The 12,955-nt window shown below is 44.4% G+C and overlaps 2 protein-coding genes across 5 annotated transcripts in view; one reads left to right on the forward strand and one right to left on the reverse strand.

The window, feature by feature from the left end:
• The window catches only part of LOC5519699 (HBS1-like protein), a 31,852-nt gene that overhangs the window by 8,476 nt on the left and 10,421 nt on the right, over window positions 1–12,955 (reverse strand). The window contains exons 16-19 of the mRNA XM_048726441.1: window positions 8,369–8,459; window positions 7,099–7,207; window positions 3,741–3,841; window positions 2,232–2,376 (exon numbers count right to left, since the gene is read on the reverse strand). Coding sequence (XP_048582398.1) covers window positions 2,232–2,376; window positions 3,741–3,841; window positions 7,099–7,207; window positions 8,369–8,459 — 446 coding nt within the window. The remainder of the gene's footprint in view (window positions 1–2,231; window positions 2,377–3,740; window positions 3,842–7,098; window positions 7,208–8,368; window positions 8,460–12,955) is intronic.
• LOC116603371 lies at window positions 8,496–12,935 on the forward strand. 4 transcript variants are annotated; one of them, XM_048726442.1, is made up of 5 exons: window positions 8,496–10,027; window positions 10,682–11,064; window positions 11,136–11,449; window positions 11,810–11,943; window positions 12,145–12,935. In XM_048726442.1, exons 2-5 carry the CDS (start codon window positions 10,783–10,785, stop codon window positions 12,435–12,437), a joined length of 1,023 nt encoding a protein of 340 aa, XP_048582399.1. In that variant the 5' UTR covers window positions 8,496–10,027; window positions 10,682–10,782; the 3' UTR covers window positions 12,438–12,935. The 4 variants fall into 4 exon arrangements, with proteins under 4 accessions (XP_048582399.1, XP_048582401.1, XP_048582402.1 ...); XM_048726444.1 differs by having other exon boundaries at window positions 8,496–9,813; window positions 9,891–11,064; XM_048726445.1 differs by having other exon boundaries at window positions 8,496–9,813.

The raw sequence follows: 12,955 nt of genomic DNA on the forward strand, positions 1-12,955 counted from the left end.
TTCCCTGTATTTGACATGGTCCCTACAGTTCCCTGTATTTCACATGGTCCCTACAGTTCCCTATATTTCACATGGTCCCTACAGTTCCCTGTATTTCACATGGTCCCTACAGTTCCCTATATTTCACATGGTCCCTACAGTTCCCTGTATTTCACATGGTCCCTACAGTTCCCTGTATTTCACATGGTCCCTACAGTTCCCTATATTTCACATGGTCTCTACAGTTCCCTGTATTTGACATGGTCCCTACAGTTCCCTGTATTTCACATGGTCCCTACAGTTCCCTATATTTCACATGGTCTCTACAGTTCCCTGTATTTGACATGGTCCCTACAGTTCCCTGTATTTCACATGGTCCCTACAGTTACCTGTATTTGACATGGTCCCTACAGTTCCCTGTATTTGACATGGTCTCTACAGTTCCCTGTATTTGACATGGTCCCTACAGTTCCCTGTATTTCACATGGTCCCTACAGTTCCCTGTATTTGACATGGTCCCTACAGTTCCCTATATTTCACATGGTCCCTACAGTTCCCTGTATTTGACATGGTCCCTACAGTTCCCTGTATTTGACATGGTCCCTACAGTTCCCTGTATTTGACATGGTCCCTACAGTTCCCTGTATTTGACATGGTCCCTACAGTTCCCTGTATTTGACATGGTCCCTACAGTTCCCTGTATTTGACATGGTCCCTACAGTTCCCTGTATTTGACATGGTCCCTACAGTTCCCTGTATTTGACATGGTCCCTACAGTTCCGTGTATTTGACATCCTCCCTACAGTTCCCTAACATGGTCCCTACAGTTCCCTGTATTTGACATGGTCCCTACAGTTCCCTGTATTTGACATGGTCCCTACAGTTCCCTATATTTCACATGGTCCCTACAGTTCCCTATATTTGACATGGTCCCTACAGTTCCCTGTATTTGACATGGTCCCTACAGTTCCCTGTATTTGACATGGTCCCTACAGTTCCCTGTATTTGACATGGTCCCTACAGTTCCCTATATTTGACATGGTCCCTACAGTTCCGTGTTTGACATGGTCCGTACAGTTCCCTGTATTTGACATGGTCCCTACAGTTCCCTGTATTTGACATGGTCCCTACAGTTCCGTGTATTTGACATCGTCCCTACAGTTCCCTAACATGGTCCCTACAGTTCCCTGTATTTGACATGGTCCCTACAGTTCCCTGTATTTGACATGGTCCCTACAGTTCCCTATATTTCACATGGTCCCTACAGTTCCCTATATTTGACATGGTCCCTACAGTTCCCTGTATTTGACATGGTCCCTACAGTTCCCTGTATTTGACATGGTCCCTACAGTTCCCTGTATTTGACATGGTCCCTACAGTTCCCTATATTTGACATGGTCCCTACAGTTCCGTGTTTGACATGGTCCGTACAGTTCCCTGTATTTGACATGGTCCCTACAGTTCCCTGTATTTGACATGGTCCCTACAGTTCCCTGTATTTCACATGGTCCCTACAGTTCCCTTTATTTGACATGGTCCCTACAGTTCCCTGTATTTGACATGGTCCCTACAGTTCCCTGTATTTGACATGGTCCCTACAGTTCCCTGTATTTCACATGGTCCCTACAGTTCCCTTTATTTGACATGGTCCCTACAGTTCCCTATATTTGACATGGTCCCTACAGTTCCCTGTATTTGACATGGTCCCTACAGTTCCCTGTATTTGACATGGTCCCTACAGTTCCCTGTATTTGACATGGTCCCTACAGTTCCCTATATTTGACATGGTCCCTACAGTTCCGTGTTTGACATGGTCCGTACAGTTCCCTGTATTTGACATGGTCCCTACAGTTCCCTGTATTTGACATGGTCCCTACAGTTCCCTGTATTTCACATGGTCCCTACAGTTCCCTTTATTTGACATGGTCCCTACAGTTCCCTGTATTTGACATGGTCCCTACAGTTCCCTGTATTTGACATGGTCCCTACAGTTCCCTGTATTTCACATGGTCCCTACAGTTCCCTGTATTTGACATGGTCCCTACAGTTCCCTGTATTTGACATGGTCCCTACAGTTCCCTTTATTTGACATGGTCCCTACAGTTCCCTGTATTTGACATGGTCCCTACAGTTCCCTGTATTTGACATGGTCCCTACAGTTCCCTGTATTTGACATGGTCCCTACAGTTCCCTTTATTTGACATGGTCCCTACAGTTCCCTGTATTTGACATGGTTGTCCTCCTCTGCACACCTGTGTAATGACGCCAGCAGCGATAGTGTCCCCGCCGTAGCGCAACATGAACCGGCCAAGGTCCTTGTAATCCTTGTATAACTCCACACAGACAGGACGAGATGTCTGGAGCTCGACCTCAGCATTTGAATTCTTTGGCAGACACCTGTCAGAAAACACGTCGAGCATCAAATCTTTAGGACATTTCAATACTACACAAGGGTGACATGTGTCTTGGAGATTGGATTTAGAGCCTAACTTTGAGCCCAAAACAGCCAGATCCATCAATTTAATAAGGTCGTGGCCTTTTATGAGAAGGATTTATTTTACTGCCTAAAACAGATGCAGGGAGCCTTAGGTCATCTACCGATTTCCAAACACACAGGCTCGTTTGTTAAAATTCAAGTAACTAAACAAACCTCAATTTAGAATCACTTTTTCCATCCGCGCCTCTCCCTCTCCTCCCCTTGGGCTAAATCCGAGCTCCACCAACCTGTAGCCTGCTAGCTGGCTCCCATTGTGGGTTATTCGGAAATGTTTTATCTTCGAATATAGGGAACCCTGTGCGCGCACGAAGGCCGAGGTGCGCTGGGAGGAGGGTGCAAACAAAACCCCAACTCGTTATTAACCAAGCTTTACACGAATTGAAAGGCACAAATGCGAAACTAAACGATAGCTTTGAGGTAGTCGGGTAGCGTTTCTCAGAGGACTTTTACCAGGCGTGAGAACTGCCGAGTTGCGTTTCTTTGGTCGGAGTTTTATCAAGGTTTTCCTGCTCGTAGAGCGCATCTCTAATATAGGAAAAAAAAGGCCAGCAAGATTGCGTATTTTCCTAGCGCACGAATTGCAAGCTCGGCTTGAAAAGTTGTGTGACTTTATGCATCTGATGCCCGCTGTTTCGCAGAGATCCGCGAGAATCGTACCACGACTACCTTCTCGGCGGGAAGGAACAAACAAATTCTCAAACTATATTTTTGTCCCGTATTTTAGATTTAGATTGCAGTCGCAAATCCTGCAGAAATTGTCATAAACGTTGCAGGCCTGCAAAATTGATGAAGACATCGTAACTCAGGCATTTTAGCGAGAGCTCGGTTTGTTGTGATCTAACGCTAGTCTGCACGTGTGCAGAAAACTGTCAAACTCTTGTTTACTTTGCATCGATCATCATTGGCTAGATTTTGACAGCTAACGCCTCGCTGAGGTCAAAGTGCAGCCAAGCGTAAAGAGGGGGTTTTGTTGCCGGCTCTCATTTCTTTGCACCCTCGGCCCAGGGCACCTCGGACTTCGCATGGGCACAGGGTTCCCAATATTCGAAAATAAAAACCTTTCCGAATACCCCACAATGAGAACCGGCTAGCAGGCTGACCAGCCCGTGGCATTTCTCTGAATAACCCCTCCCTCCCCTCCCCTCGGCCTAACTCCGTGTCATCTCATCTGGGTTTTCTCTGATTGACCCCTCCCTCTGACAAAATCCGTGCCACCTCATCTGCGATTTCTCTGGATGATCCCTTTCCTCCGCTGTCATCTTACCTCGGCTTTCTCTGTATCACTTCCCCTGTGCTCTTGTTCAGCAGTGCGTGTAACTTCTTGATAGTAGCAGGCTCGCTTAAGTTTTGATAGTGGAACAGGACCTGATTCAGACACAGAACGAGTATATCAATATCACCACACTTTTTCCAAAGCTATTTTCCCGTGAAATTCATTTAAATTCTATTGGTTAGTACATCGACAAAATTCGTAGATGCCACGTTAATTTGACGCAAAAACGATAGATGACCATGAATGACAAGACTCAAATAAGACTCAAACAAGATAGCCAATTAAAGCACGCGTTTGAATAAACATGCGATTCTACCCAATCAAACCAAGAGTAAGAATAGCATGCAGATCTGTCCTATCTTATTCAAACGTTGCTGCGTACTACAGTTGAATCCATCAACTCGATTCCACAGGGGCGACGATAAACAGTTTGAGTCGGTGTCAGTCGATATCAAGTTAGCGGGAGTTTGAGCCGTCAGATATCAAGTTAGCGGGGAGTTTGAGCCGTCAGACATCAAGTTAGCGGGGAGATTGAGCCCTCAGATATCAAGTTAGCGGGGAGTTTGAGCCGTCAGATATCAAGTTAGCGGGGAGTTTGAGCCGTCAGATATCAAGTTAGCGGGGAGTTTGAGCCCTCAGATATCAAGTTAGCGGGGAGTTAAAGCCGTCAGATATCAAGTTAGCAGGGAGTTTGAGCCGTCAGATATCAAGTTAGCGGGGAGTTTGAGCCGTCAGATATCAAGTTAGCGGGGAGTTTGAGCCGTCTGATATCAAGTTAGAGGGGAGTTTAAGCCGTCAGATTTCAAGTTAGCGGGGAGTTTGAGCCGTCAGACATCAAGTTAGCGGGGAGTTTGAGCCCTCAGATATCAAGTTAGCGGGGAGTTTAAGCCGTCAGATATCAAGTAAGCGGGGAGTTTGAGCCGTCAGATATCAAGTTAGCGGGGAGTTTAAGCCGTCAGATATCAAGTTAGCGGGGAGTTTGAGCCGTCTGATATCAAGTTAGCGGGGAGTTAAAGCCGTCAGATATCAAGTTAGCGGGGAGTGTGAGCCGTTAGATATCAAGTTAGCGGAGAGTTTGAGCCCTCAGATATCAAGTTAGCGGGGAGTTTAAGCCGTCAGATATCAAGTTAGCGGGGAGTTTGAGCCGTCAGAGCTCAAGTAAGCGGGGAGTTTAAGCCGTCAGAGCTCAAGTTAGCGGGAAGTTTGAGCCGTCAGATATCAAGTTAGCGGGGAGTTTGAGCCGTCAGATATCAAGTTAGCGGGGAGTTTAAGCCGTCAGATATCAAGTTAGCGGGGAGTTTGAGCCGTCAGAGCTCAAGTTAGCGGGGAGTTAGAGCCGTCAGAGCTCAAGTTAGCGGGGAGTTTGAGCCGTCGGATATCAAGTTAGCGGGGAGTTTGAGCCGTCAGATATCAAGTTAGCGGGGAGTTTGAGCCGTCAGATATCAAGTTAGCGGGGAGTTTGAGCCCTCAGATATCAAGTTAGCGGGGAGTTAAAGCCGTCAGATATCAAGTTAGCAGGGAGTTTGAGCCGTCAGATATCAAGTTAGCGGGGAGTTTGAGCCGTCAGATATCAAGTTAGCGGGGAGTTTGAGCCGTCTGATATCAAGTTAGAGGGGAGTTTAAGCCGTCAGATTTCAAGTTAGCGGGGAGTTTGAGCCGTCAGACATCAAGTTAGCGGGGAGTTTGATCCCTCAGATATCAAGTTAGCGGGGAGTTTAAGCCGTCAGATATCAAGTTAGCGGGGAGTTTGAGCCGTCAGATATCAAGTTAGCGGGGAGTTAGTTTAAGCCGTCAGATATCAAGTTAGCGGGGAGTTAGTTTAAGCCGTCAGATCTCAAGTTATGGGGAAGTTTGAGCCGTCAGATATCAAGTTATGGGGAAGTTTGAGCCGTCAGATATCAAGTTAGCGGGGAGTTTGAGCCGTCAGATATCAAGTTAGCGGGGAGTTAGTTTAAGCCGTCAGATCTCAAGTTAGCAGGGAGTTTGAGCCGTCAGATATCAAGTTAGCGGGGAGTTTGAGCCGTCAGATATCAAGTTAGCGGGGAGTTTGAGCCGTCTGATATCAAGTTAGAGGGGAGTTTAAGCCGTCAGATATCAAGTTAGCGGGGAGTTTGAGCCGTCAGAGCTCAAGTTAGCGGGGAGATTGAGCCCTCAGATATCAAGTTAGCGGGGAGTTTGAGCCGTCGGATATCAAGTTAGCGGGGAGTTTGAGCCGTCAGATATCAAGTTAGCGGGGAGTTTGAGCCGTCAGATATCAAGTTAGCGGGGAGTTTGAGCCCTCAGACATCAAGTTAGCGGGGAGTTAAAGCCGTCAGATATCAAGTTAGCAGGGAGTTTGAGCCGTCAGATATCAAGTTAGCGGGGAGTTTGAGCCGTCAGATATCAAGTTAGCGGGGAGTTTGAGCCGTCTGATATCAAGTTAGAGGGGAGTTTAAGCCGTCAGATTTCAAGTTAGCGGGGAGTTTGAGCCGTCAGACATCAAGTTAGCGGGGAGTTTGATCCCTCAGATATCAAGTTAGCGGGGAGTTTAAGCCGTCAGATATCAAGTTAGCGGGGAGTTTGAGCCGTCAGATATCAAGTTAGCGGGGAGTTTGAGCCCTCAGATATCAAGTTAGCGGGGAGTTTGAGCCCTCAGATATCAAGTTAGCGGGGAGTTAAAGCCGTCAGATATCAAGTTAGCGGGGAGTGTGAGCCGTTAGATATCAAGTTAGCGGAGAGTTTGAGCCCTCAGATATCAAGTTAGCGGGGAGTTTAAGCCGTCAGATATCAAATTAGCGGGGAGTTTGAGCCGTCAGAGCTCAAGTAAGCGGGGAGTTTAAGCCGTCAGAGCTCAAGTTAGCGGGAAGTTTGAGCCGTCAGATATCAAGTTAGCGGGGAGTTTGAGCCGTCAGATACCAAGTTAGCGGGGAGTTTAAGCCGTCAGATATCAAGTTAGCGGGGAGTTTGAGCCGTCAGAGCTCAAGTTAGCGGGGAGTTTGAGCCGTCAGAGCTCAAGTTAGCGGGGAGTTTGAGCCGTCAGATATCAAGTTAGCGGGGAGTTTGAGCCGTCAGAGCTCAAGTTAGCGGGGAGTTTGAGCCGTCAGAGCTCAAGTTAGCGGGGAGTTTGAGCCGTCGGATATCAAGTTAGCGGGGTGTTTGATTGTCCGGGTTCAATTAAAAAAAATAATAAAAATAGAGAGGCAAAAGGTCTGAAGCGGACAAGAAGCATAAAGGTATCACGAATCACACAAATTCACCAGATGGCAGAAGGGAATCATGATTACATTCCTTTCAGGCATGCAATAGAACTCAAAGTTCCCAAATGTTCTGCAACAGTGCAAAATACTACAATACACATGCGCGGGTTTACCATGAATCCGTTGGTGATGGGCACTTCAATGTTGAACACGATGATTCGGGCCTTAATACGGCACGTGCCCCGGATAGGGGAGGCCGGGTCGCACAGCACCGTGCCCACACTGTACACAAATACAAAGGGTTTATTATTTGATGAAATGGGTAGATTTTTGGTACGTTCGACAATTATATAAAATAAATCAGCTTTTATACTGAATTGCTCAACAGATGATTATGAAGATGATGATAATAATGACGATTAAAAGACGATATGATAATAATGATGATGACTACAAGATGATAATGATAATAACGACTACAATATGATGATGACGACAATAAGGATAACAAGATGCTGATAATGATGATCACGAGATGATGATGATGATGATGATGATGAGGATTACAAGATGCTGATAATGATGATAAGGATTACAAGATGCTGATAATGATGATAAGGATTACAAGATGCTGATAATGATGACCACGAGATGATGATGAGGATTACAAGATGCTGATAATGATGACCACGAGATGATAATGATGATAAGGATTACAAGATGATGATAATGATGACCACAAGATGATAATGATGATAAGGATTACAAGATGCTGATAATGATGACCACGAGATGATGATGAGGATGATGATTACAAGATGATGATAATGATGACCACAAGATGATAATGATGATAAGGATTACAAGATGCTGATAATGATGACCACGAGATGATGATGATGATGATGATGATGATGATAATGATGACCACAAGATGATAATGATGATAAGGATTACAAGATGCTGATAATGATGATGATGATGATGATGATGATAAGGATTACAAGATGCTGATAATGATGACCACAAGATGATAATGATGATAAGGATTACAAGATGCTGATAATGATGACCACGAGATGATGATGAGGATGATGATTACAAGGTGATGATAATGATGACCACAAGATGATAATGATGATAAGGATTACAAGATGCTGATAATGATGACCACGAGATGATGATGAGGATGATGATTACAAGGTGATGATAATGATGACCACAAGATGATAATGATGATAAGGATAACAAGATGCTGATAATGATGACCACGAGATGATGATGATGATAATGATAATAAGGATAACAAGATGCTGATAATGATGATGTTGGTGACGATGCCAGTGATAATGACGACCACAAAGCTATTGATGGAAGTAGATGTAATGAATGTGTCATGACAAGATGAAGAGTGAAAATTCGGTAATAAATCATGATATTTACCCGACATGCATCATGTCTATCCCGGATAAAGTGAGGGTCACGTGATCTCCCGCGCATGCCCACTGCGTCGGTTCGTCGTGAATATTCAAAGCTGAGAAATATTCATTTGTCAGTCATATTGCATACTGTCTCAAATGAATGTTGTTTAGTTATATTTTGTAAGTTCCTTTACGGAAATAATTGCTCGAGGGTTAAGTAACGAGTGATTTATTTTTATTTTTCTCTTGCAAAGGACACAGCTGATCCGGATTTCGTGTTCAATTTAATCTTTTCATAGCTTCTCCAAATATTTTCGGGGTACTTCTGAGTGCATGTTCAACAATAATAATCAGCACGCTGTGAACATAAAGAACTTGTCACAGTTTATAAGATACGAGATTATCAGCGTGAGAATGAAACAGTTGAAGTTAAAGAACGTACGCGAGAGTATAAGGTTTAAGTCAAACCTCAAACTAGGGCCAATACCGTTTTGTCACGGTTCCTAGAATTCGAAACTGGACAAATCTGAAATAAGCGAAACGTATTGATCCAGTTCGTGCGATAGCAGGTGACAATATATGCAGAGTGCGGAACTATCTAAGCCAAAGAAATACAATTATGCAAATTACCGGGACGGCAAGGAAGTAAACGGATTGGGTAAGTAATTTCAAGAACAGATTAAACAGAAAAAAAAGAAAATGATACTTGGATGATTAAAAGTAGCACTGCGAATAACAAAGCCTGGACAACATTGTTTTGCGAGCAAATATGGCGTCCCACGTTCTCACCCCGTATTCTGTTGTTCGTGTGGTGTATTTTAACGGCCTTCCGAAGTCTATTGACCGACATCATTTTGTAGCGTGCGCTTAAAGACACTTCTTTGGGAAAATAGATTGCTTCAGAAGTTGTCATAGGAGGGGGGGGGGGGGGAGAAATGTTTTAGTTATACCTTTGCCATGTGTTTATTAACTGTTCAAGTTACTGTTTTCAAGCACACAGATAAGATTGTCAGTCATTCAAGAAAACTTTGATAAGAAAACTTATAATAAGAAAACGGAAAGCACAGGTGTTTAAAATTGTTAGAAAAAATATTAATGAAGTGGGAAATAGGATTGGAATTTCATACTGTTGCAATTGTTTCTAGCTTTTGGAATTAGCATATCAAAGAGAGAAGAAGAAAAAGTTATGAAAAAACACGCTTCGTTGTTTTAGGATACAAAGTGTGAATGGTAAACACCAGAAAAATCTTGCAGAGTGTGTTAATTAACCACTAAGACCAGAGAGAAAAAGACTTCTCTTTGAAGGTGACGGCACTGAATCAAATTATCGCACCAAGGCAAGCCACCTTATAACGGGAACCTATTGTTACCGGTCAAGAAGCACCTTAAACGCCGACACCGCGAATCAGATAACACAAAACATGCCTGGCTAATCCGGGCGCTTGGATCTCGCATTTAGTTGGGCAGGTGAGTTGATTGATGTGGTTTTATGAGAAGCGAGAAAATGGGCTGTGAGCGAAAACAATCATTGCACTATTGATTAGCAACCAGATGCAAAGAGAAGGATTAGCCGACGACACAAAGCGCCAATAGTGGACAGGAAAAACTAAAGAAAGGAAAAGAAATCCAGGGAGGATAAAGTGAAAAAAGGCGAAAAAAAAACTTGTAGAACACGATAGAGGTAAGAGAAAATTAATACGATAAATTGGATACTATTGTACAAGTCTTGGTTGCTTTCTAATTATCTCTAAGAATCTTTCAAATAAGATATTTCTAAAAAAGAAGCATAGTGATCAGATGAAAACCTCATCAAATTACAAATTGTGCCATTAACAGCGAGGCTTTTTTAACAAAAAGGAATGCTTTTGCTCATTAACGAACAGCTAACAACGTGGGCTAACATTGCTAATATTACAAGTATTCCGTGCCCGATAGATGGGGAACCCAGAAAACCAGCAAATAAAGACACAATGTGGGAGAAACCAATGTAGGAATATAAGTATCTGTGTTGAATACTATTTTTTTCGCCGAAGTGAAACTCACGAAAATCAATTATAATATTTTAACTAATTGACAATGAAAGCCGCGAGAAAGCGGACAACAGGATTTCTTGTAAACCTAGTGCAAAAGCGGCAGCATAGCGTAACTTTACTAGCGCAGCTTCCCTCGGTTTTCGAGAGAAACTTCGGAAAATCCCCTGGCACCGCTATGTAACACGGTGTGCAATCAGAAATGTGCTGCTAGGTTCGGCAATGGTACGCGTGTTTTTCGTAATAATGATGCCACTGTTAAATATAGTCTTGAGCACTCAGGCGAAAAACCTATTATTATTCAGCTAGAACACACTTCAGCAACGCAACCATGAGTGCAAGATGTGGCCATGTCTCATCTGCTGCTGAAATGTGCCCTTATTTAGTGAAGAAACATTAAGCTCGGATGCCGGTCCTACATTACGCCATCACGCAATACAACACGCGACAGGTGGAGATGCTAACAGCACTCGGCGCCAACGTCAATCAACAAGATGCACGCATGCGCACGCCACTACAGCTACTGTGCGAGATGGAAAACCAGCAGCTGAGCGTGCGCTATGCCAAGATGCTGCTGGACAGAGGAGCGCGGGCAAGCGTCAGGACGACATACGGGAACTCAGTGTTTTACTACGCATGTCAAAAGCAGCGAATACCACTGGTCATGCTGCTGCTCCAGGAAAGAGAGGTACGCGCATGCGTAAGATAAACTAAAACATGAGAGTGTAATTGGTAAAAGACATGCTTCACTTAACCTAGGTGAATCTCTTGGAACCCGATTGCCATGGCAACACGCCACTTCATCATGCTGTCTCCAAGGGCAACGTCAAATTAACCGAGATCCTGGTTCGCCAGATGCGAAAAGAAGGTCTCGGGGTGGACACAGTCAACAACAGGGGCGAGACAGCCAATATGCTGGCCTCAAAGCATGGGTTTTCTGTGTGCGCGGAGATGCTAAGGACCTGGGGAGGAGCCTCGGAGACAATGCGAGATAGCACCGAGTTCCGTACCGCGAGAGAATGGGGCGAGACGAAAACAGAGAGAAGAGTAGTCCATGTGTCCAAGCAATTCAGGTGAGCCCACGCTTCTCTATAGGGAAAGCGGAGGCGCCTCATACATGTGGATGATTTTATATCTGAGTTCTTCTTTTCCTCATTTACGCTGTCAGTCTATACGCAAAGGATTAAATACTTTTGAAAAATCCATGAATTTACAAACCAGATACGTTTAATATCGTTCACAAAAAAAGAGCCGCCCAAACGACTGTAAATGCGTCATACCTACATGTACTTTATATAATATATTTTATATATTTCGACTTCGATGTCAAACCTTTGTGGAGTTGGGGATGGGAGAGGGTCACCAGAACCTTGTACATGTTTTATGTCTCGACGTTTTATCATCAACCTATAACCTGCATCTCCAACTAACAGAGAAAAATTCCCCCACATCGCTAAGAGCCTGAAGGTCGAGGTACCGCTTAAGCCACATTGCAACACTCCAAGGACCAGCAAACAGAGACTACCCAAATTGGCACCGAGCACAACACCTATCCACTCGCGTAAAGGTACGCAATAGACAACAGATGCGAATAGTGAATACCTTAGCACTCAGGACAATAACATTCTTACACATAATAATGCCCGGACTTCCAGTGTAGATTTTCGCTTAAAATAAAGGCAAAGTCCGTGAGCATGCAATTTCACTGATTACCAATTCAATCAGTTTCTAGACTTGAAACTGATGGTGCAATATTCTTTCATAACAGCAACAACAAAACCGGTCAAGCAAGTTTTACCGGACCTCCTAGACGTGTACAACCAACAAATCGGCAGTAGCTACCGCCCGCCCGCCATGCCACCGCCCCCAGTCCCTCACACCACCCCGCGAGAGATGGAGGGGGAGGACTGGCAAGGGCCTGTGATTGGTGGAACGATGCAGAAGTCACTTTCACTTGACAGCTTAATTGGATGCAAGGATAAGCGGTTGCACGGGCAACGTGGGCTTGTGTGGAAAACCTGGGCAGGAAAACTGAAGCGCAAGTCTTTAGCGGGTTCGTAATTCAATTTCAAAGAATATTTACATAGTCTCCAGCATAGAGCTACCCCCCGGGCATACATTTCCTGGCAACCGAAAAAACAAATCAGCTTATCTACTCGTCACGGCACAGAAGCAGAGGTAGTCACGCGTCACGCCATGAAGTCACGCAATAAGGAAACAGGGAATTTATGGCTGTATAGACCTACTCTTCACGGCACAGAAGCGGAGGTAGTCATGCGTCAAGCCATGAAGTCACGCAATAAGGAAACAGGGAACTGATGGCTGTACAAGACCTACTCGTCACGGCACAAAAGAAGGCACGCGTCACGCCATTATGTCACGCAAATAGGATACTTTAAAGACAGGAAGCTGATGGGCTGTACAGACCTATTCGCCACGGTACATATACAGGGGTAATCAGGCATCACGCCATGAAGTCACGCAATCTGGAGACTACGTATTTGAGTATTTGCATGACTTGCATGTATTTTGTTTAAAAATAAACCAGTTCAACTTAAATATTTGGTGACACAGTCTTA

This window comes from Nematostella vectensis, chromosome 4 (assembly GCF_932526225.1).
Source record: "Nematostella vectensis chromosome 4, jaNemVect1.1, whole genome shotgun sequence".
Classification (NCBI taxonomy): Eukaryota; Metazoa; Cnidaria; class Anthozoa; order Actiniaria; family Edwardsiidae; genus Nematostella; species Nematostella vectensis.